Consider the following 25,079-nt stretch of genomic DNA (forward strand, 5'->3'; position numbering starts at 1 on the left):
GAGTTAATTAACTGAATACGAAAAGCTGCTTGATAAGAGTGGATAATAAAGAGATTACACACGCACTAGCTTGTTTGGAGTTAACCATTCAAATGTTTGGTGTTGTATGAAGAATTTATGTAAACGCAAAACCCCGCAGAATTCGAGGTTATGAGAACAGGTTGACATTTCGTCAACAAATCTTGTTGAATGTACCGTTTATCCTTGTCTATCTTATTGTCAGTCTGTATAATTCCATGGCTACCGAAGTTTTAAATAATTACGAAGGAACAGGTATTTGCGCAATATTAATTAGCTAGATTACCTTGAAAAACATTGCTGCCGTATTTCTGATATGGTTTTTTGCAAATTTCTCAGTTTTTAATAACAATTAATTTATTTTACTATTTTTTCTGTACTCCTATAACAGCGCCAGACAACACCTCCAGAGGAATGACGCCAATTTTGAATCACCCTGTATTGGGCCGTTAAAATTGCAACCGCATGTTTGGGAGCAATCTAATTGAAATCTGCGAAAGTTTATCAATCATAAGATGATTTAAATAAAATTGTTGTAGGTATAAAACTTGCTTAAAAAATACATAAACTTACAGTTGCTAATACCCGGTATCTGTCCATTGGATATATCCCAAACCTGAATTCGATGGTTGGGTGTCACTGTTGCTATCATATCACTATCGTATATTTGATCTCTTTGAGGATCATCTAGGTCTGCGTCAAACGGATTTAAACTGGCATATAGCGGATGTAAAAATCTAGGTCTGAACAAACCGACTCTAGGATTGGCCCTGAGAAAAAGAAATAAATTATCACATTTATGACGACGAGAAAACGTTTGCATGTGTATGTAGATGAGTCATAGTTGCTGACAGATCTGAGCATAATTATCTAAGAAGTAAATTTAAGGCAAATATCCTATTTGAAATACCATGGAGAATTGAGAAAAGTGTTTGCTAAGGCACACAGAAATTTAACCCTCGATGACTGGAACTGATGGTTTTGTTCTCGAATGAAACGACAGATAGTCTAAATTCACCAGATAAGCGTGAGCGTCTCTGGCGAAGGCAAGGAAATAGGTTTACTAACTGGCGGCCAATTATCCAGTTCGAAAGAACGTGAACGATCCCATAGTCAATGTGATCGTTCACTTCCTCGGCTTTTCTACTACGGTTCGAAAATCGTATTCTCCAATGCCTAGGAAGCGATGTGATAAGCGTTGTTGTTCAAAAATATTATACAAGGTTTTCCCTGAGGAGCCATAAGTATATTTGGTTTTATATTACGTGTTGTCTGAACTTACAATAATACCGGAATATTTGGGGCATTTAATTGACTTCCAAGTTAAATACAAATATATAGCGTTGGATTTTTCCAAATAAATGTGTACTTTAAGTGTAATTTACTGTGTGAATTGCAGAAAAAAGGAAAGGAAGGCGTCTATAATGACCACATGAGTTGTTCTCTGGTTCTCTTGCTAGTAGTTTGCAAGAGTTACAAGAAAAAATAATAAGTCATATTTGTTATCTTTTTTTATGTATCTCTATCAGCAGGCAATATTGGTGTGCATAACATAAGTCCGTGATAACAGTGAACGAATTAATGAAATAATAAGTGTTAAAAATGTAAAAACTCGCAATTTAAATTGAAAATTATGAAATTTTATAAAAAATCAATTTAAGTATGCAGCATTTTATATTTGCAGTCTTCCGGCGGCCTACTTTTAGTTTCATACTTATAGCAGACTTTCTGCTTGGTGCTCGAAGATATGCGGTTACTTGATTTATTAAGTGAAGCCCCAGCTGCTTATTTAGTCTTAAACTCTTGACAATCTCTTCATCACTTATATCAAAAGTGTTAATTGTTAGATACCATGCCTTTTTTCTCTGCAACTACAAGTAAATTTAGTAATTCTAAAATCGCTTCTACTTCAGCTCACGATTCCAAACACTAAAACTTATCATAGAAATATTTTCCAAACAAATAAGTCTAAGAAGTTACTTAACAAGTTTTTTTAATACTCAGTAGCAAAATTCGTCTTGACAAAAATGAATGTTAGGAAAATGCGATGCGTTCTTTATTCAAGAGAAGCAATTCAAATTCTTGCTATTCAATTACACTTTTAATTTTTTGAAACATTTTATTAATGGGTACATTATATTGCACGACGTTATTTTTTTTGTGTTAATTGATTTTTTCCCAGACTCAACCATTATAATTTGTCAAACATTAATGGAAAACATTTTATTACAATATCACGTAGTTTTTCCTTAAGAACTAATGGACGTTTTAATGCTTTGTAAATTATAATTTTTGTACAACAAATTTTAATAGTAAATTAGTGTTTGTAGTTTGTGTTGAATTTTAAATTTCATGATGGCGCTGTTGTCTCGCCGAAACGTAATATGAAATAAACAATATGAACATTTTTATTTCACATTTTGACTGAAACCTAGGAAAGAAAAAATATAAAACAATTACAGGCAGTCAGGAAATTAAATCAAAATAATATCACGTAGGTTGTATAATTTGAAACTTAAAAAAAATAAACGAAATAATGATTAATTTCGATAATTTCATCTTGAAACGTTAATTTTGTCCAGGAGTTTATTTTGGTACCCCTGAACTTGTTGACAAATGGCGCAATAAATCGTATCGCATCACTTTTTTTGAATACTTTGCAAGAATAAGTCGTTTGAAAATTGAGAAAAAACTTACTGCCATTTTTTGGCAATCGCCTTGGTCAGAAAGCTGCAATATATTAGAAAAGTATGTACTTTACCTTTGCGCAGAACTGTACCTTAACTCCGACACGCGTTCGGCAAAACGTCTATGGGCCATCAGTCTATGAACCGAAAAAACGGATGGTTCCGAGACAGGTACGTCATTAACTTGAACCGAAGGAACGTTCCAAAATCTGACTGACGCACGAGGTAGTATAATGGATGGTTGAGGTGCCAAGTTGACATTGTTCGTTCGATATAGATGTCTGCTGTTGTTAGACCCGTTAGGGTTACTGCTGTGTCGTTGATAAAACCAATCTGGTTCTTCCGGATCATCAGCATCATCATCGCTGCAAAAAAGATAAGATTTAAAGAAGTCCGTACTGATGTATTTAGTAGTAGTATTGTACCTGTTTTCGTTATTGCTCGATAAATCATTAGTACTCTCAGCCCTATCCCTAGGTCCTGATGGCTGACTTGGAACGTCTTCTTCTCTGCTGTCGGAGTATCTCGCAATTAGGCTATGAATGGTACTGTAAAATGTTTCACTGTAAAGATCAGCAGCGGTCCTCTCTGATGAATTATCGGATGAACCCGCTGGAGTTGAACTGTTTTCTGCAGTGGCTTCGGAAACCGGATGTGTGACATTCCGCGTTTGAATTCTTTTTATTATTCGCAAACATCTATAAAGCAAAAGTTTGTTATATTATATTAATACCTATGTAGATAAGTGAGCTATTAGGAGTTGGAATTAGTTTTAAAAGTTTTTTTTCGAAATTTGAGGCTGTAGTGAGCAAAAATGGTTACAAATGGATTATTCAAAGTATTGTCCATCGCTAGCCACTAATTTCCCATCCTTCCGTCAATTTTCAGATACCAGCTCGGAAGAATAGTTCGTCTTTTGATGCGATCCATTTTTTCGTTTCCTCGTAAGCGGTGAAGTGCTGGTCAGCCAAGCCATATGCGATCGGAACAAGTAGTAATCGGACGGGGCAACATCTGGGGAATACGGTGGGTGCGGTAGAACACCCCATTTCAACGCCTCCAAGTACTTTTTGACGGATTTGACGGACGATATATGATGTCCAGCTGATCCCACCAAATACAGAGCATGAGCTTGGATCCATAGATATTCGTTCTTAGCGTTGATGACGATGTGTGGCCGGGGTATCCATACAATTTTTACGCTTGGAGTTAACGTAATCAATCCACTTTTGAAGCGTTGAAGCCAGTACTCACATGTTGAAATCGATGGACTATAACTCTCGTAAGCTTCCTCGAGCAGCAAACGACTCGTAGCAGCAGTTTTCTTCAAATGGAAGCAGAACAATAAAGCTTTCCGCAAATTGCCGTTATTCGGCACGAAAGTAGGCATATTGAATGGTCTTGGAATGTATGTTGTTTACACTTGCGCAAGATGACACATACTTACAATCCAAACTATAATATAGTTTTGGAGTGCCCAGATGCAACATACGTTTATAACGCCATTTATTAGAAAACCTTCAAAACTAATTCCAACTCCTAATATTATACACCGAGCACTTTTATAACCTGGGGCGCGTAGCGCCGAACAATATAATGTGCGAGGTATTTAATATCCTTCTCGACCGAAATACATATAGATTTTTTTTGCTACTGCACGGATAAATGCCTATATTGATTTATAGTATATTACGGTACAAGAGACGAAAGTCGAAGTTCCGCCACTACACGTGGCGAAAGTTATTACTTTCGCCACGCACGCTAACAGCTTGACTGTTTCGACAACATTTTCAAAGCTATTTTTTTTCAAAAGCTTATACTTTTCCCGGCTAGTTTCTACCGAGGATCAAGAAAAATAGTATATGGGACACGAGGCAATATAATATACTATAAATGTCAGGCAGAAAGGTAAATTGTCATTGTAATGGGTAAAAGTGAATGGCGAAACTGTGTACTTCCCACCATCAAGGATCAAGAAAAATTGTTTCACTCATTAAACATTATAAACTCATAACTCTAATTATCTGAGATGATGTATATGTTTCAAAATTTAGTTTTTCAATGCAGATTCCAAATAAATTATGTAAATTCCTGCATTTCAATGCGTACCCTCATTATATCAGTTTTAATTATTTCCAAATATTTGGATCACACATCGCAGCTTAATATTAAGGGTTGATATTACTTTATATACAGGATGATTCACGGTCGATGGCGTATTAGACGTTTAAAGAGAACCAGCCACACGATCTAACTGTACAACAACCGAGCAAACTTGTACAACGGAGTGATCGGGCTGCTCCAATTACATTTTATCAAATAGAACACCCTATATATTAGTTCAAATACGGGAAGACCATTAAATTCCTTATGAAACGATATATGACATTAAACTGAAAGCCAAACCAAAGTTACCAAAACCTGTAACTTCTGATGAAGACAACATTGTAAATCTTTTAGCATACTTCCATGAATATCTCGAAGTCTGTTCGAGGGGCAGAAGACGATTTGGGCTTATACAAATAGTGCCATTCAAAGGAAGCTGATCAAGCATCCGTACAAGTTTACAAAAATCCAAGCCTTGAAGCCAGAAGACTATCATCGGAGAATGAGATTTAATGTTTACTTTGTTTTTAATTATTAAAAATGTTTAAAAGTCTCCGGTCAACAATATAGGGGATTTGCATCGTCGAATCAACGACTGCACTGGAGAACTGGATGTTAATGAGTTATAGAGGGACACAAACCAATCTCTAACTGTACGAATTTTAAAGTGCTTGGAAAGCAATGACCGTCATTTTGAAAATGTATTGTAATTAGTTTTACAGTATTTATTAGGCATCTTTTTGGAATTCTCAGTTATGCTTTCGCTTACATGTTTCAATCCAGTTTTCCGAAAATAATTAAATTGTTTCATATTCGTGCAGACTTATTTGCATTCATTTGCTTAAAATTAAGATACATTTCGTTGACTTACGACGACGTGAAGAATAACTAGTTTTATTAAAACTTCGTTCGAATAATTGCCTCTCTCCATTTTGTTAATAATAAAATGTAACCTGTATAAAAACGCACAAAAGCTGTTTCTGTAACTAAGCTAACTAGTAGTTTGAAGAATCGCAAAATCTTCAACTATTGTGACATTTCATGGCTATTTTATGTTTTAGGTATAGAAATATGACAAATCATTTCATAGGGAATTTAATGGTCTTTCCGTATTTGAACTAATATGCAGGATGTTCTATTTGAAAAAATGTAATTGGAGCAATTTTTATCTCTTGCCGAAAGGTCAGTATTTCTTTAATATTTGAAATTTTATTTAATATTTTGAAAACCGCTTTAAACCGAAAACTACATAAAATACAAAAATTGTGTGTACTTGCCGATATAAGAGACAACCTCGCGATGCCGAAAATATTTTACGTCGATAGAGCATATCCGATGACTTCGTTGTATAAATACAGATATATCATGCATCGCCTTCTCCTTAAACGTCCAATACGCCATCGACCGTAATTCAGTTTTCCAAATTTCTCAGCTACTGTTTTTGTTGCTCACCCTTCCTGTTTCATAGGCATTTTGTCAGCGCACTGACACAATTAATGTCAAATGGAGAATTATTAGAGGCGGCAAATTTGCTTCCATGGCATAGTGAATACTGTTACGAAAATTTGGACTGCGTAAAAATTCAACATTCTAAACAATTTTTTCTAGTAATTTTTTCCGATATCTCTAACGCATCGCAAAATATTACGAATTGCCCCTATTCGCAAAGTCGTAGTAGGCCGGGTTTTCATCTGAAGTTAGAAATGGGTACTCTAACCAATTAAGCTCATGACGTTCTACCTCTGTACCAAAACTGAAAACTGAATTGATAGAACAGACACTATTATGATAAGGATTGCAGGGTATTGAGTAGGTGGTACATGGTGCTTATTTTGCCTATTTTTGAAATTACTGTGGATTTTAAACAACCAGAAATAAACCTGACAGAAATCGAATTGGTTTTTTAATCCAGAGTAACGATAAAATATCCTTTAAGTTGCGGGCGCTTTTCAAAACTCCTAGTATTTACACTTACACAAGCTTATGTCTAGGAGATCGCCGCAATTTGAAAAACATACCAGAAATATCAATAAACTTACGTGTTAATAGTGCCGAAAAGTATCCTTCTATCTATATCGTGCCTAGGTATCAATACATTTCGTCTCAATCTATATGTTTCGTCTAATGCTCTATTAGCATATCTTATTGCCAGTCTCATTAGTTTTAAACTACGCGCTATGATGTAACCACCAGGAACTGCGTGCTGAAAAAATGTCCACCTTTATTAATACTATATGATTAAAACAATTAGGATATCATTATGTCATATACAACATAGATGTTCAGGGAAACCCGTAAGCACATGCAGTATTCCTTGGATCAAAAGAAGACGATCTGACCTTTTATTAAGAAAAAATGTCTGGCTGCTCTGCTACCGATGTTCAAAGTTCGTACGTCTGGTACAATTAATTTTACTGAAACTCGCTGTGAATTTATGTAAGACTCATCTTTTGATGAAACAATCGAGTTCATCCGCTTGGGACAAGTGAAGGATTCTTGCGTGTCTTGGTACAAAAACTTTTTATTTGGTAGCGGGAATCAACTGACTTTTTTTGAGTTTATGAAAGTCCTCTTTGTAAAATCTTGTAGCATTCATAATTTTTGAGCAAAAATCTTATTTATGTTCTCTTGTCAACTGACAATTTTAGACATTCATCAACTTTTTACATTAACAAAACTTCAATTAAGTTTTTTTTGGAATATCGGAAAAGCGCTCAGATGAATTTTACTGAAATTTGCTGTGGATTTCTTTCTACGTAGGTCCGATATATATCGGGTAGATACTCTTTTGCGATCCCGACAGAAGATAAATCCAATCAAAGGTGATGCAAATTTGTATTATAGTGTGTATATAATCCTAGGTGTGGTTTAATACAACCCTTGAATTGAAAGTTAAGTCCAATTGGACTGGTCGCCTGACTACTCATTTCGACCAGTCCGGGGTTTTTGCTTCAAAGTTTAATTTTTTTGGATTTTTTTGATAATTTTTAAATATTTTTAATTCGAAGTTTTAATGTTTGACTTTAATTGTGAATATAATTTTAAGAACTTTAATGTGACTAGTTTCATGTTGGTCCGTTTCCCGTCGTGTGTTTTTCGTGTTTCTCTGACCGCCCTACCGCTGGTTGACATGCATTGTTCTGCACTCTTGGGGTGTGCTTATAATTTAACGACGGCCCTTATGATTACTAAACAGTTGAAAGCGCTAGGCCATATTTATATTCAAGGGTTGAATTAAACCACACTCAGGATTATATTACAAATTTACATCTCAAATACACACTATATTACAAATTTACATCTCCTTTGATTGGATTTTCTTCAGTATGTACACACTCGCTTCTTTCCTTCCTTTCTTATAGAAAATAAACCTACTTCAGGAATAGCAAACTTGTCTAAGAGAGCTCATATATTTCCTTAAGTACCTCAACCCAGGAGAAACCATGTCCTAACCTAAATCACTCCCAGCTATATATACCCTTCTCTAACTCCAAACCCTGTCCAACTCGCCAACACGCAATTTAAACCGTTAAAAAACCTTTAATTACAGAAAACCATAAAATGTAACCGACTATGTGAAGACACAAGAAATCGGTCAACAACGTACAAGACTGGGTACCTAGAATGTGAGAACCATGGCCCAAACAGGTAAAATACAAAACTCCATTAAATAAATGGAGCGACTGAAAATTACATTTTGGGAATAAGTGATGAGTGAATGAGATGGCCAGATGCAAACTACTGTGATATTTTGATTTGAATAACATAGAATATACTACTCAGAATACCCCGCCAAATATAAATAGAGGGTACAAGTCATACTGCACGAAATGTCACAAACTTTGGGGCCGTCAATGAAAGAATAATGCTAGTCCAAATAAAAGCAACTCCAACAAATGTCAACATCATACAGGTGCAGGTACACACTAGTGAACATGAAAATGAAGATATAAATAATTTGTAATTAAATTCAAAAGTGGGACGAGGAAGATCAGGCAACCATATTGGACCCCATGGACTTGGAGTAAGAAATGCGTGTGGAGAAAAACTCTGTACTTTTACAGGATAAAACGATTTGGTTATAATGAACACATTTTTCGAGATGCCTCCGCGCCGCTTATATACCTGGAAAGCACCAAAAGATGGAAAAGATGGTACTATCATAAGAAACCGAATCGACTACATAAGGGTTAATCAAAGATATAGAAACAACTGTTAGATGGCAAAAACTTATTCGAGAGCGGACATAGACTGGGATCACAATTTATTGGTAGCGGAATTTAGAGTACAATGGAAGAAACTGAAAGCAAAACAAAGCACAACCACTTATAATAGAAGAAAGATCAATAAACCTGAGGTAAGAACTCAGGCCATGAACCTAATAAGTAACGCCTTTCGGGATGTAAAAACAGAGCAGAGGTCGAGGAAATTAGAGAAAATAGTCACAGTCACAAAAACAATAAAGAAAGAAATACTAATGGCAAATATAGACAAGCGGAAACCCTGGATGACTGAAGAGATACTGAAATTGATGGAAGAAAGAAGGAAGCCTAAAATAAATACTGGCACGAACATATATAGATCCATCAATAACCAGATTAGGAGAGACATCAGAGAACCAATGGACAACTCAAGGACAAGTTCAAAGAGATTGAAATAGCACATTCAAAGCACGACACATTTGGTGTATGTGAATAAGAAGATCAAGGAAAGAACAGGAAAATTCAAGAATAAATCAATAGGTAAAATGGAAAATGAACAAGGCGAAACAATTGTAGACATCGAACAAATAACAAACGCCATAACAGGACCGGACATCCTTTTAGACTGAAGTTGTGGCAGCAATGACGACCCTCAAGGATGGAATGGCGGCTGGTCCAGATGAGGTGCAGTCAGAGATTGCCAAACTTTTTGATAAGGATTTCAAAAGAGAACTAACTATTATATTCAATAAAATATACAACAGTAGAAAATACCCCAGTTCTCCCAAAGAATCGGGAGGCCAAAAAGTGCAGTGACTATAGAACAATAAGCCGTATGAGTCACTTATTAAAATTATTTTTAAAAATCATTCATCGGAGACTGTACAAACTCTGTGAACAACATATATCGCCAACACAGTTTGGTTTTATGAAGGGACTTGTAACAAGAGATGCGTTTTTCCCTGCACAGGTGCTTGTTCCAGCGTTGCAGATATATGAATTGTGAGGTGTATGCTGGTTTCAAAAGGCGTTTGATAAAGTTCAACAAAACAAAATGATGGAAGTTCTGAAAGATTTGGGAGTTGACGGAAAATATCTACACATAATTAAGAACTTATACTGGAATCAAGCAGCTTCTGTTAGAATTAACCATGCCAAAACAGAGGAAGTGCAAATCTTAAGAGTAGTACGCCAGAGGTGTATATTGTCACCTCTCATATTCAACATGTACACAGAGGCAATTTTCCAAGAAGCTCTAGAATACAGGGAGGCAGGGTTACTACTAAATGGCCGAGGAATAAATAATTTGAGATATGTCGATGACACCGCCCTATTTGCAGACACTGCACAAGGACTGCAGCTTTTATTGGACAGGGTAGTGGCAGTAAGTAAGAAATATGATCTAGAAGTCAACATCAGTAAAACAAAAGTCATGGTAATTAGTAGGGAAAGAATTGGAGAACTAAAGTTTACCATCAATGAGAAAGCGGTAGAAAGAACGACAACATACACATATCTCGGCACAGTACTAAATGAACAATGAGACCATTCCCAAGAAATAAGAACAAGAATTGAAAAGGCAAGAACAGCCTTCAATCAAGTGTCCAAATTATTCAACACAAAATTTGAATTTAGAACTGAAATTCAGACTGCTCCGATGCTACGTATTCTCTTGTTATACGGAGTATAGTCTTGAACCTTAACGGAGGCAATAAGAATGATACTGGAGCCATTCGAGTTGTGGACATATAGAAGAATCCTCAAAATATCATGGGAGGACAAAATATCAAACACCCGAATACTTCAAAAACTAAATAATGAAAAATAAATAATATACACAGTAGAAACGTAGAAAATTGGAATATCTGGGGCACATAATGAGAAACGAGACCAAATGCAATCTACTAAAATCCATTTTACAGGGTAAAGTGCAGGGCAAGAGAAGCGTTGGAAGAAGACGAATATTCTGGCTGAAGAACTGATTGAAATATCAACAACGGGAGTATTCAGAGCAGCAACAAATAAAATTATCATTGCTAGAATGATTGCCAACATTCGCTAACGGATAGGCACTAGAAGAAAAAGGTCACGAATTAAAAATCACTAGAGACAACCGGATACCAGAGATATAAAAAAGAATTGGTTTAGGTTGGGATGCATACGGCAAATTGAAGAACGTATTTGATAGGGAAATCCCTATGAGCCTTAAAAGGAACTTCCAGTGGCAACATACAAATGCGACAGATTAACCCTCACTAAAAGTTAAGGATATCCCAGAGGAGAATGGAAAGGTCAATATTGGGAATTAAGCTTACAGACCACGTAAAGAACACGGAAATTCGAAGAAGAACGGGGATAGAGGACATCATAGAGAAAATAACAAAGCTAAAAGGGAGATTTGCAGGACATGTAGCACGATTCAACGATGATAGATGGACCAAAAGACTATTATAATGGAGACCCCGTAAAAATAGAAGTCAGGGCAGACAACCGACGAGATGGGCCGACGATATGCGGATAGAACACAAGTAGGCAGGAGGCTTCTGTCCAGCAGTGGAGTGAGAAGAAGCTGGATTATGATAATGTTCCTACGTCAGGGTCATATTTTGCTAAAAACTTGGTTCTTATTTTCGTGAGACCATCCTTCCGATATTTCAAAACCCATATATTTTTTTTGAAGAGCTTTGGCCATCAATAGCAGAGAAGCCCATTTCATCATGTGCTTACGGCGCACATTATTTATAAATGAAATAAAAAAATGATTGTCTTACTCTGTTGTTGAACAATCGGAGGTAGGTGCCGTCAGCAGTACCTGTCAATGCGCTTTGCATGGCGTTCATATTGGTGCCAGGAAAGGCCGGAATTGAGTCAACAACTTGCAGCAGCACTACTTCCGCCAAGAGGACTGACATAGCCAGAACAGCATGTATCTGAAGTCGCATGCTGTTCGATATTGTACCATTACCTAATTCTTCAATGTAACGACTCATCCCATCCACAATGAGACTTAATGTGTGACGAACCGAATATCTGGTAACAAATATAAGTACGTTTTTATAAAATGTTCCAATTTCGATTAGAGGAATGGCGCATTGTTATTTATTAATGAATATTTAATTTATTTTAATATAAATTATATGCAAAATTGAATTTTCGGTTACCTGACAGCACCATCCTGAGTGACAGCAGCTCCACGCCGATCTGATGTTAAGCATCGAAGCAGACTAGGGTTCATGTTACTGCCCAGTACTCGGTGCATGCGCATAAAGCAGCCGTGTAGTCTTAATGCTAAGATATGTTCGCCTAAGTCTACAGTTACATTCGACTGACAAGAAGGCGAACTAGGAGGGTCTTGCGTCCTGGTCAATACTCTCATCTGTTCGGTCAACAACCGCTCTAGCCTGCAGAAAACAACATTTTATTTATTAATACAGGGTATCCAGAAAGTACAACGACAAACGAGGACCGCAAATTCTAGACATTTTTTAATCTCGAATTTACCTAAATTGTTTTGTACAAAAATGCTTCTTAACATTTTTATTGTACCATTCAAGCAAACCAGAGTAACTACTCAAAAGGTGTGCCGTCAATTTTCAATCACACTGTCTATAATTGAAGAGTGAGATGCAAGAAGGGGATATGAGGGACCTAGTACTGAAAGCGGTAATATCCACTTTTTGACGAAATTTAGTAAGATACAACAAATTCTTCGTTTTTTGCTCTTCGTACGAGAATGCCGAATGGGAGAATAAATAGCGGCAGTATCGCTATAATAAAATAGCACGATACCTTTGGCTTAAACTCAAACACGCCAATTTCCATCAGTGGTTTAGAATCAAAGTCGGCAATCTCCGCTTCGACCAATTAGACGGCTCGTAGCGGCCATGTGATATAACATTCCGCTATGACTTTTTGAAGCTTCGTTACAACCACAGTGCAACACCGAACACTGATTGCTATGGCTACTGTTTACAATGCTGAAAGTTATTGTGATAATTGATTAAGTTTAAGGAAAGTTTTACATCTCCCGTTGAAAGCAATTACGAAAAAGAATTCGCAACCCTTCTACATGGAACTAAAACTTGTAGAGAAATGTAAGGTAGGTTATACTCTAGACGGTTTTAGTCTACGATTTAACTAGATTATTTGAATATTATCAACAAAAACCAATCAAATTGGGTCAAATTTTCTTTTTTCGTATCAATCAAACGTAAAGGATTTTGTATTGATAATGTCAGATTAAAACTAAAAATATTAACACAGTCACATATGAATTAAAACATTTCTTAACTGATCACTATCCAATTAATAAGTTGAAAACTGAAAGAAACTTTTCAAATACTAGAATAAATGATAATAAATGAAATAAAATAGCTGGAACAATAGACTGGCGAGAAAAGTATTGGTCCATGATCCTAACACAGCAACAGATAAATTAATAAATAGGAGGACACTTGCATTGACTCTGCTACACTTGTATATAAGAATGATCCATCTATGATTCTATGAATAAGAAATTTCTATATCATTTATAGCAAAAATATTGTACAAATGAAGAACTAAAAAAGCAATACATTGTACAGGTATTATTGGATACAGGTATTATTGGATACTAAGATTATATATGACAACAAACAAATTGAAAATAATTTGAACAATCCCAGAAAACTCTGGAGAATTATTAATGGAAAAATTGAAAAAAAAAGAAATAATATCAATTACTTACATACAGGGTGGTTTTTTAGTGCGAGAGAGTCCATTATTGCCGTTGGAGTTGAACTTTCGAAAAATAGTTTCATATAAAAGTTTTTGACGCACAAAGTGCGCACATTTTTAAAATATCTTATATGATACAGAGTGTCCCAGAAAAGCAAGGCAAGATCAAATAGAAGTGTATTTTTTAAAATAGAACTACTCATTTTTCATTGCGCACGGAATACAGCTTGAAACGCTGCATATGCACAGTAAATTGTTTTTTTCTTACTTGCGACGTTGGCAGATTATCGCCATTTTAGTAAAATTTTGCTTAAAAACATGATGTCTAAAAATTCATTGTAGAAGCAAAAAAAGCAGTTAAAGATCCAAAAGAATACGTCTTTCCAATCAGCACAGAACGGATCTGGATCTCCTTTCAAGCTATCTTAGTAATAGATCACTAAGAGTCAAAATAAATGAAACATATAGTGATTATATGACCTTGTGGAACAAATGGTGTTTCACAAGGTTCAGTTTTGGGACCGTTGCTTTTCATTGTGTATATAAATGATATCTTGAAGATTCCCATTGAATCAATTTTATCGTATACAGATGATACTGCGGTGATTGCTACTGGTGATCTTGGAGTGAAGTTGCAGCAAGAAAGAATGCTCAATTAAAAATTGTTGATGAGTGGTTGGTATCAAATAAATTATCTCTCAATGTAAAAAATATTGCATGTATGACTTTTGGAAACTATAGTGACAGTGTTCCATCAAAGATTAACATGAACATTAAAGATAGTCTTATAGAGCGAGTGGAAGAGTGTAAATATGGTTCAATATTTGATTGATAACCGAATTGTTCCCATTGATACAGAAGGCCAAGAAATGTTCTGAATTCATAAACTGTTAATTCTTTCCATGCAGTGATTCACGATTTGTCTGAAGTACTCAAGTTATTTGGTGAATTATCTTCGTAACCAAAGCCATACGTATGATCGTGAGGTTGCGTTGTGCAACAGCGGTGGGCTCTCCAACATCTTCTGGAAATTGCTGTATTCCTCCTTCATCTTCAGAATCTGAAAGGGAATCTGATAGGTCAAACTCTGATCCGCTTGATAAAAAAAGGTTCTTAACTAGACGAACGATAAATTTCATATTCAAGTTCCTGTTGCGTCAGGAATTGCTTCCGGTCAGCGTAAGTCCTGTTCAAGTGGACCCGTCTTGGCTGTGAGGCGCTGCTTCGTTTTGTGAACTCATTACTTGTCTTCAATAATAGTCTAAAATTTCTTATGCACTATTATTAAGTTTGTGGGTATTTTGTAGGTTCTTTAGGATAAAGCTTAGTTTTTCGGTAGCCGCCCAAGTCATTCGCATTCGACTACTTATTTCCTGAATATGGTATCCTGCGCAGTCATGATCTTGATATTCGTGGCATTCACTCTAAGGCTTTTTCTGCTGATGTTGTCTTCAGTTCGACTAACATCTGTTGGAGTTCTTCCGTGTCATTGCTGATTAAGACAATGTCGTCCGCGAATTGGAGACGATTAAGATACCGGCCGTCGATGTTGATGTCTTTTGTTTCCCAGTTCAGATCCTTGAAGATATCTTCCATAGCGAGGGTAGAGTTTAAGTGCAGTGTCACCTTGTCGCACTCCTCTTTTCATAGGTATTTTATCTGTAATAAGGTCTTTTGCAATTTTGACCTGGATGATAGCATTGTCGCAAATGTATTTTAAGAGGTTTCGGTATCCGCTGCCTCTTCTGGCTTGATTCATTGAATTGAAGATAGCCACAGCTCGATAGTGTCGGAGACTTTGTTGTTGCCTACGAAGGCTAGGTGGAGTGGCTCGTTATATTCGTTGAATTTTTCTGTTAGTGTTCTCACGGGTTGGATGTGTCCTACAGTACTGTATCCTTTGCGAAATCCACCTTGCTCGGGGGGTTGGTAGTGGTTAAATGTATTTATTAGTATATCAGTAAAGATTTTGGTTAATAGTTTAACAGAATGTGATAGTAAAGTTATAGATCGATTTTGAGAATGTCCCCTTTTTCGTATAATTGGACAACAACGGAGTTTTTCCAAATTTCCGGCACTTTGGCTTCGGAGAGACATTTATTTAGTAATATTTTTATTGAATCTATTGTGGTTACACCTCCTAGTTTTCATCTCTGTAGTGATTCCGCCCGCATTGGGGGTCCGTCCATTCTTAACTTGGAATAGGGCGTCTTCTATTTCGCACGTGGTGATATTCCGGAATTTCTTCTGATCCGACGTTCGTTATGCTGATGTTATCATAATGTCTGTTTTGTGGTTGTGAATTGTTGGAGTATAGTTTGCCTAGTTGAAATCTTGGACGATTTCCGTAATCTCGGTTTTCTCTTCTTCCAGATTGCAGCATGTGCTCGTCAGTTTATGTATCCTGGTTTTCCAATTTACGACATAATTCCGGAACATTTGAAGAACCAAGTTCATGAGCACATTGAGAGCTTTCCTACACAAATATTGCAAAACAGTGAGTTTCTTCAGGTGAACGTGTACCAAAGAAGGCCAAAATCGGTCTGTCGGCCAACAAGGTGATGGCCACAGGTTTTTGGGATACACGCGGTGTTCACATCGATTACCTTGAAAATGGTTAAACGATCATTGGCGCATATTGTTCAGATCTTTTGCACATATTCGATGCTGACTTGAAGCAAAAACAACCGCAAAAAAATTCGAGCTAAAAGGAGATTATGTTGAGAAATTAAACGCTTTTTGGCCGGAAAAAAATTATCATTCCCACCACATTATCATAAAAATCAGTAAATGTTACTTATCCCCTTCTTGCAACAGGGTCTTCAATTTTCGATTTCTGCTTCAATTGAAAAATAACAGGTGTCATAACAAGTGGAAAACATATTTTATAAACTAAAGTTGGGCAAAATCTTACCGTCTTGTCATTAGGGTTAACGTGGAAGGACTGATAGTTGTGTAGTTGAATACATTATGTGATCCTATGTTAGAAGTAGGTACTGGAGGCGGACGAGCTGACCCACTTCTACTTTGTCTATTACCGCGTTCTCCCCGAGATGGGGCATATCTGGCAAACCAATTAACTAATGACCGTCTAGGACTACTTCTGGGTAATCTGAAACAAAGATTACGATATTGCGAGACAGTACAATGGTGGAAGATAGGGCGTTTTCATGAGCAATGTTCTTCTGAAAGTTTGAACAAAGCATTATGCGAATTATAAAATTCACATGCTGGAAACTAAAACTCAAAACACACCTCACATATCTGGAAGGTGGATAAGTTTTTCTATTCATACTGCGACGCGAAGTTCCTGTACTAGTGCCTGCAGTAGGGCCTGGTTGATCAGTACTTGAGCTTGGACCTATAAACCATAACAAGTCAAAGATAAAAACAGATTATTATACGCGAAAGTCTGATTACCAGGTTGAGGATTTTCTACTTCGGGTTGTGGTCTGGTCTGGTTGCCCATATTTCCCCCATCTTCATTTGGAGATTCAGTTGGACTTGTATCACTAATTCTTGTACCTGCCATCATTTGCCGAACACTAGATACACCTGCGCTTCGACTTTCTACCGCTGAAGACCGAATATGTCTTACCATTTCTGCTACCAAGTTTCTCATAAGTTGTAGTTGACCTACTTCTACCATGGCWCGGTCGATTCTTTCAATGCTCTCCACCTAATAAAAACCATGTTCATTTAACAAAAATTACGCTWTAACGCAGGTGATTGTGTCGTTTGAGTCCCTCCRAATCTTTAGTTCTTTCTWGTTTTATATTAAAGAACACTTTAAATTAAGCCAAAATCCGTAAATTARGCCAAAAACACACAAAATTTKWAAAAAAATCACCATTTTTACGCTAAATTTAAATTAAGTTYATGGAAATTGTCTCCTTGGATACCTGCATGTAGATTTATTGAATTTGGATCGGATGAGATTATTTAGGTTATTTCAGGTAATAGATAACTTCATTCAATTGGAGTGGTACGTGGGTAGTGGAGTTTTGAGAGTGGTACGAAACGATGCTCAAACTTWTWTATKTTCWGCACTCATKWATMAAAMRATGCATCTTAGCGACAGTTTTGCATGTGGARTCATGAATTGYTRACACTTAAAACACGATTTARCWGCAAAKAACAASTRAATTYCAAAAGTAAGTRYWTTCGGCTTAATTYATGSMGCATTGAGGATTTTTTTGCGCTGAAAGTGCTTAATTTGAAGTGTTCTCTAAGGAAAAAAAGAAACATAAATRAKYGGTTTTAGAAAACCGTTAAATTTATTAAYTKACGTATAAATAAACGWCACTTGCWRGTGTCAWATACMTTATTGCCATTCATRTTKKAGGTTTTTGCAWACATKTGGCATKTWSTGTGAKTTTTKWRAGTATTTTTGCTKTACKMMTTAAATACCCTCTGAGAACACCTCCAGACTGTTGACCCCTATTTTGTAAATTTTTCAAAATAGGTGCGGATATTTGGCATATATGATTGACTTGAAGTAATAAAGCTTTTGATATATCGATTGCTGAGCTGTAAGATTTCGAATAAAAAATACTTATTATGACTTTTTATTTTGGCATGAACCACTGGGGTCAGCCCTTTAAAAATTATTTAGCTATAAAAATATATCGACAAGACTTATCAGGGTGACCTACAGATACAGAGTCCGTCTTTGGGAGCTTCCACTAGAAGTATTCGCCAAACCAAAACTACGAAAGTTCTGAGGATTTCAATACAAGGTTATGATGTCGGGGCTAAATCATCTAAAATATCTGCAAGTCGGTACCACTTCCGATTATACCGGAATAAAATGTATGTTATTCCACAACGGTTGAAATTTCGTACCCAGTTAACAAAATGATCTTAAAATCCGACAGATAATTTAAAAATGTAATAATATACAGGGCGTTCGATTTAACATAAGCGAGTAAGTACTTACTTCCGGTATAACTGGAAGTGGCAGTGGCGAGTATTTTAAATGATTTAGCCCCCACATAATTACTTTGTATTGACATTTTTAGAACACAGTTAATTTTGGTTTGGCAGATACTTTCAGTGTAAGCTCCCAAAGACGGACTCTGTATATTTGGGGAACCCAATAAAAAAGAAACCCAGTTCAGTTTACTAACATTGTAAAACGCAGATATAAGAAAATAATCACAAAATCAAATAACTTACCCTGCGCCTTAAAAGCCTGGATTGCGAATTTATGTAGGAGACAGTAAATTGTAATGAATTAAAAAGGGGCGGCACTCTGTCAATAGCACCGGTTCTATTTGGATTGCGAGGATATGTATGGTCTGTGGTTACTGCGTGCATATATCCAAACATATCCTGCATATTCCCTGGACTAGTGGTACCTTCAGTCTCCATATTGTTTGAGGCCTGAAAAAAGTTTTCAGCGCTGCTCATTGCGGTTCATTCAAATTTTCAACATTTTGCATTTGTGCCTATTTATTCAAATAAGTACAAATGCAACATGTAGCTGAGTTCTTAATTTTAAAAATAAGCTTCAGACCGAACTTTGAAGGTTAATTTACGGTAGGCTTATGAGCAGTGAACTAGGATAAGCTGATGATGATGGCTTTTGATTAATTAGATTTTCAAGTGTTATAACATTTTTTGCGATAAAAATATTTCTATACTATAAAGGGTACTGCGATATTCTTTGGATGACCTAATTTTTATTTAAAGAAATGTCTGGCTCCTCTGCCATTAATGGTCAGTTCTACAAAAAAACATCTTTTTTGAAATATCGGGAAAACGGTACGATGTATTTTGGTGTAACTCGCTGTTAATTTGTTTTTATGTAAGACTCATATTTTGATTTGATTTTGATGAAGCAATCGAGTTCAGCCGATTTGAACAAGTGGCGAAAACGGCTGAACTCGATTGTTTCAATAAAATATGAGTTACATAAGAACAAATTCACAGCAAGATTTACCAAAATACATCGTACCATTCTCCCGATATTTCAAAAAAGATATATTTTTTTAAGAACTTTGACCATCAGCATCCAATAGCAGAGGAGCCAAACATTTTTTGTCAATAAAAGTTAGGTCAGATGGTCTTATTTTGACGCAAAGAATATCGCAGTATCCCTTTGATCATGTGCTTACGGGACATCCTTTATAACCACAAAACAATTCACAAAATATAAACAATTAGAAAATAAGAATAAAAACCTGTTGACTGAGCAATCAGCTAACTAACCTGTTTCAAAAAAAATAAACAGGGTTACAATCTTTCTGCTTCATGAACGAGACACGAGTCGTTCATTCGCAGGTTTCAAAACAAGAAAGTTAATTTTGAGATACGTTCCAAAGAAAAAATTAATAGGCATAAAAAAGTCATAACAATTAAAAACATGTAAGGAGCCCATTGGATAATTATATATTGAGATATTGAATATAGAAAATGTGTTACTTCAGTTCGAAGATCTCGGACATAAAATCCCGGATCATTGAAATTCCAACGTGGTTCATTTTCTGTTGTAGATCTAGCGCTTTCGGTGGGCCCACTGGGTAAACGGTCAAAACTTCTCATATTCCTTAACATGTTTTCCGAATTGGCCATTATATTATCCATCCTAAATAAGACAATAATCATGAATAAAAATGCAAGAAATGATGCCACTTTCCAACCTCTGTGAAAAACTGCTCAGCATACCGGGTCGTGATCCCGATATATTATTAGCCCTGATATTTCTAACATCGTCAAGAGATGACTCAAGGTCTTGAACAATATTCGAAATCATAGGACCCAGCGCTTGAAGCTGCCCAAGACCATTCTGACCATCATCTGGCTGTTCAAAAGGTTGTTGCGCCGCAGTTGAAGCATCTTCTTCGCTTTGTTCCCGTTCAGCATAGTTTATCAATTCATCTAAAACTATCGTGGGACTTCGATTTGCTCTTGGAATACCTGAAACAAGTGAAATTATTCAATATAGACACTAAACATGCAATTGAGTATAATTTCTACATTTTTAAGAACTTGTTATGCCTGTCAACCATTGAGCATGATTATGATTTAATTGCACAAAATATAAACATTGTTAGCAGTGAGCAGAAATTTTATACGTATTAATGTGTGACACCTATCGCAAGAGAGCAGGAAAGACTGACATCCCCAAAGTTYTTGTTAACGCGCTCTACGTGGTTCCATGTCCATGCTTTCAGTATTCTGACGTGGTATTTCGATAATTAAAAACTCAAGATAAATACTACGAAAGTTGAGSGTATTAGCTTTAGTCGCGGTAACGATTCCGAACTGGTTCGGAACTGATCGCATGCGCTTACATTGGGTGTTCGCGGTAAAAAAACTACTAGTTCTGAACCCAAAGTTCTATRTTCGCGGTACAATAAGAACTGGTTCAGAACGTGTCTGTCTGAACGGGACTAGCTCCCGGCATTATCTTTTTTTGATTTGTTACGAAAGACTGGACACTTTTGTTTGCGGACAACTTTTTGTTGGCTGGGGTACAATGGGTGCCACCAGCATTGCATTCCTTTTCCTAATTCATATATGTCTTTATTAGTCTATTCACAGAGAAATAAAGTTAAAGGCTAAAGATGTCATTTGAAAAAAAAAAAAATGCGAACATATCGTGGGCTTAAAGCTAAAACCGATCAAGTCTAAAATATCAATTTTTGGTAAATGCACGCTAAAACCGAGCCAAAAAGTGAATCAGAATCCTTTTGGAAACTTGATCATTAAAGTGTAGTTTTTGATACAACTACTATGAGTGCACTTGTTTGAGTGGCTTTGGGGGACTTCGTCAGTTTTTGAAGACAAATATATTATTTTTTTAATTACTTGGGGGTAGGAGAATTCCGTCAAATAAAAGTAAATCTAATAAATAATTATGGCTTTTAAAGATTTACAGGTTTTAACATGGGCATTCGAGACAGAACAGAAGAATTTTCGGTATATCTGAAGAAAAACAAAATTGATATATGCTTTGTCTCAAACTCATCTCACCGAACAAAATCACATTAAAATAAATGGATACAACGTAGACGACACTATTCATTCGGATAATTAAGCCAACGGTGGCAGCGCTATATTCATAAAAAATTGAAAAAAATAGTTTAAAATATAATGAGGATCTCAGCATACAGTTGGATCAAATACAGCTAACCGTATTAATCGTTATCAACAAAACAACACTTTAAAGTAGGAACAGTCTACCTGCCCCTCGTCATAACCTCTAAAAATATTATATGTTCATCCTCAAGCACATGGGTGACAGATTCATCTTGGGTGGGGAATTCAAGGCAAAACACTCACCTTGGAGCTGCAGACTGGATAATACGAAAGGCAGAGAGCTCAAAATACCCATCCATAAGATTGGGTGTAACTTACATTCATCTAGTAAACCAACGTATTGGCCAACAGTCAGACATAAAACTCCTGATGTCTTAGATTTCTTTGTAACCAAAAAAATTGCATCCAATTTTATCAACATTGAAGACAACTATGACCTTGATTCAGATCATTCATCGGTAATCATAACCTCAGTGAAACTGTCTTAAAAAAAAACTTTAAAACCAACTGTGAGATAATAATAAATAAGACTACAGACTGGGAATGTTTTAAGATCCAAATAGCTCAATAAATTAATCTAGATATTGATCTTACCACAAAGGATCAGCTCGATAAAGCAGTGGCAAATTTTACTGAATTAATGCAACAAACGGTTTGGACCAACACCAAAACATCGTCACCATAGAACCCCCGGATTTAACTACCCGATGGAAGTGAGGAATCTGATAAAAAAATAAAAGGAAACAGACGAAATTGGGAAGCAGCCAGAGATCCTGCGATAAAAACCAAGTTAAATTCCAAATCTCAAAAAAATCTAAAGTGATCCAGCAGCTAAAAGAAAATTCGGCAAACTCGTTCTTGGAAAATCTAACAGCGGATAAAAGTACAAACTACTCCCTGTGGAAAACTACGAAAAAACTGAGAATGAAAATCACTCATGTACCACCAATCCGGAAATAAAACGACGAATATGCCAAAACTGATGAGGAAAAAGCTGATAATTTCGCTACTCATCTACAAAATATCTTCACTCCGAAGGAAGCGGCAATGGGGTCAAATGAGTGCCTCCACAAATAGAAAATAATTGGCATAAAACAATCAAAAAAGTTACCTTAAAATAGCTCAAACGAGAGGTGAAATACAACCTCAACCCGAAAAAAGGATACGATCTCATCCCTGGACTAGTGTTAAAGAAGTTACCTACGAAAGGACTAAAAATGTTACGTCAACGCAACATTTACACTGATGCATGTCTCAGCTTATTGGAAAAACGCAGACGATTTTAAAGCCTGAAAAAAAGCTACAGAAATAAAACATTACAAATCGATTTCCTTGCTGCCCGTCATGTCATAATTATTTGAAAAAATATTCCTCAAACGATAGAAATCAATTATTCAAGAAAATAGTCTACTACCGATTGGTGAMACTGGTSAGTTTGGATTTAGGCAGACACTCAACAAGAGAACAAGTTCATCGTCTGATCGACATAATAGAAAAAGCTGTGGAAGGAGAAGAGGTGTGTTCAGTGATYTTTCTGGAAGTATCGCAAGCATTCGATAAAGWCTGGCATGAAGGTTTACTCTACAAACTTAACAAATTATTGCCAGTAGGCAATTCATCAACTTGTTAAAATCTTACATAACAGACAGAATGTTCCGCGTGAATCACGAATCAGTATTCAGACTTCAAAGATATTCGAGCTGGAGTACCCCAGGGAAGCGTAATGGGCCCAATCCTATATCTTCTGTGCACTAGTGACCTACCGCAAATAACACACGTAGTAACGGCAAGATTCGCGGGTGACACGGCTAACGCAGCCACGGCTAAAACTGATGAAGAATTTACGTTGTTCCTACAAAGTTAGACGAAGAGATGGCGTAAAAAAATCGAATCGAAAAAGGTTAACAATAAATGGAAATATACTCTCTTACGAAAACACAGCAAAATATCTGGCCATAAACCGTGACTCTAAAGCTAAATGGGTCGAGCACACCACAATCAAACTTGCAGAACTGCAAATCCGCTTCAGACAGCTCTACTGGAACTCAAATACGGCAATTTTGAACTTGGTCACTTTTAGCTTTAAACCCAGCATGTTGGCAATTCCAACCTACCTTTTACGTGGCCCTACCTTTTAATGGCTTTCTGATCAAAATTAGTTAATTAATTGAACTATAAACATAAACAAACTCTTTCTTATTCGAATTAATAAAAAACTGCCACTTTTCGCACAGAAACCATGACCATGAAGAAACACATCAAATCCGTTTGTCTAACTCCTCMCAAATTTCACCCGCGACATGCCAAAGTCGAAACTSAAGCTGAKACTTTTGTCAGAGAAAAGCCAAGAAAAWCATATTTTTAAATGCATAATAATTTGTAACTCACTATTAAGTTTTTTGATGTTTATATCGCATTTAATTAACTAATTTTGATTAGAACGCCAATGTAAAAATAAACCTAGAGTTGTCTACGTATGATCGCAATTTTTCGCCTCAGGGTGAATGGAAACAAAGCCATAAATTTGAATTAAGAAACGGGATACAGACAAAAGGAGTATACGACGGTCGTCGGTGGTACCCAATTGTATCACCAACGGTCATGTAACTAGCAGGGATTGTAGCCCCTGGGCCCCACAAAAATTGCCACTTTTCGCAAAGAAACCAGGGTAAAAAAACACCGCAAATCCGCTTGTCCACTTTCACTCCATTGCATTTCAGTTTAGGAAAATTAGTGTTAGGCACAAAGTAACTAAATCCTGTTGGTACTACTAAAAACGCTCGCGGAACGAAGGATCGGTTCTGAAGCTGCGCCCTAACTCGGTTCGTTATCAGTTCCGAACCGATCCTGATTGGCTACCGCGAATAAAGCTATTATCTTTATCTATTACCAAGTTATTTCACCACTAATCGTGCAAATCATTTCAATAAATAAAGTGTCCGAGGTAAAATACCTGGGATTTAAGCTAGCCAAACAACTTTATTTAAAAAATCTTGTGAGTTTTGCTATCCAAAAGACCCGCAAGACCGTAATATTGTTAAATTCCCTTGTGGCTCCAAATTCATTTCAACCAAAGAAGATTCACCTCAAATCACCCATGTAGGTCTGCTAGACATATGTGGATAATAAGGACGTGGAAAATAGTAGGTTCTAGATGGACTAGAAAACTAAAATTAAACAATATCTGACTGACTGAAACTCGCATTTCGGTCTGGTGGGTGCGAACTGGGAAGCCGAGTTAGTATAGATCGCGGCGGGGAGCAGCTAGTAAGCTGAAACAGTTCAATCGCCAGTGGCATAAAAA

The 25,079-nt window shown here is 36.3% G+C and overlaps 1 protein-coding gene across 5 annotated transcripts in view; it reads right to left on the reverse strand.

Annotated features, from left to right (window-relative positions):
- The window catches only part of LOC109542535, a 58,229-nt gene that overhangs the window by 3,606 nt on the left and 29,544 nt on the right, over nucleotides 1-25,079 (reverse strand). For 4 of the 5 annotated variants that reach the window (XM_019911791.2, XM_019911795.2, XM_019911790.2 and 1 more), the window contains 12 exons: nucleotides 20,374-20,650; nucleotides 20,156-20,318; nucleotides 18,908-19,114; nucleotides 17,150-17,408; nucleotides 16,985-17,090; nucleotides 16,644-16,841; nucleotides 12,175-12,414; nucleotides 11,785-12,043; nucleotides 6,851-7,014; nucleotides 3,131-3,403; nucleotides 2,780-3,070; nucleotides 592-788 (listed from right to left, as the gene is read on the reverse strand). In XM_019911791.2, the coding sequence (XP_019767350.2) occupies nucleotides 592-788; nucleotides 2,780-3,070; nucleotides 3,131-3,403; nucleotides 6,851-7,014; nucleotides 11,785-12,043; nucleotides 12,175-12,414; nucleotides 16,644-16,841; nucleotides 16,985-17,090; nucleotides 17,150-17,408; nucleotides 18,908-19,114; nucleotides 20,156-20,318; nucleotides 20,374-20,650 (2,634 nt within the window). The remainder of the gene's footprint in view (nucleotides 1-591; nucleotides 789-2,779; nucleotides 3,071-3,130; nucleotides 3,404-6,850; nucleotides 7,015-11,784; nucleotides 12,044-12,174; nucleotides 12,415-16,643; nucleotides 16,842-16,984; nucleotides 17,091-17,149; nucleotides 17,409-18,907; nucleotides 19,115-20,155; nucleotides 20,319-20,373; nucleotides 20,651-25,079) is intronic. The other variant, XM_019911796.2, reaches the window with a different exon arrangement.

The sequence above is a fragment of the Dendroctonus ponderosae genome, unplaced genomic scaffold, assembly GCF_020466585.1.
Source record: "Dendroctonus ponderosae isolate FM_Combo_2020 unplaced genomic scaffold, Dpon_F_20191213v2 Dpon_F_20191213_3, whole genome shotgun sequence".
NCBI classification, from domain to species: domain Eukaryota; kingdom Metazoa; phylum Arthropoda; class Insecta; order Coleoptera; family Curculionidae; genus Dendroctonus; species Dendroctonus ponderosae.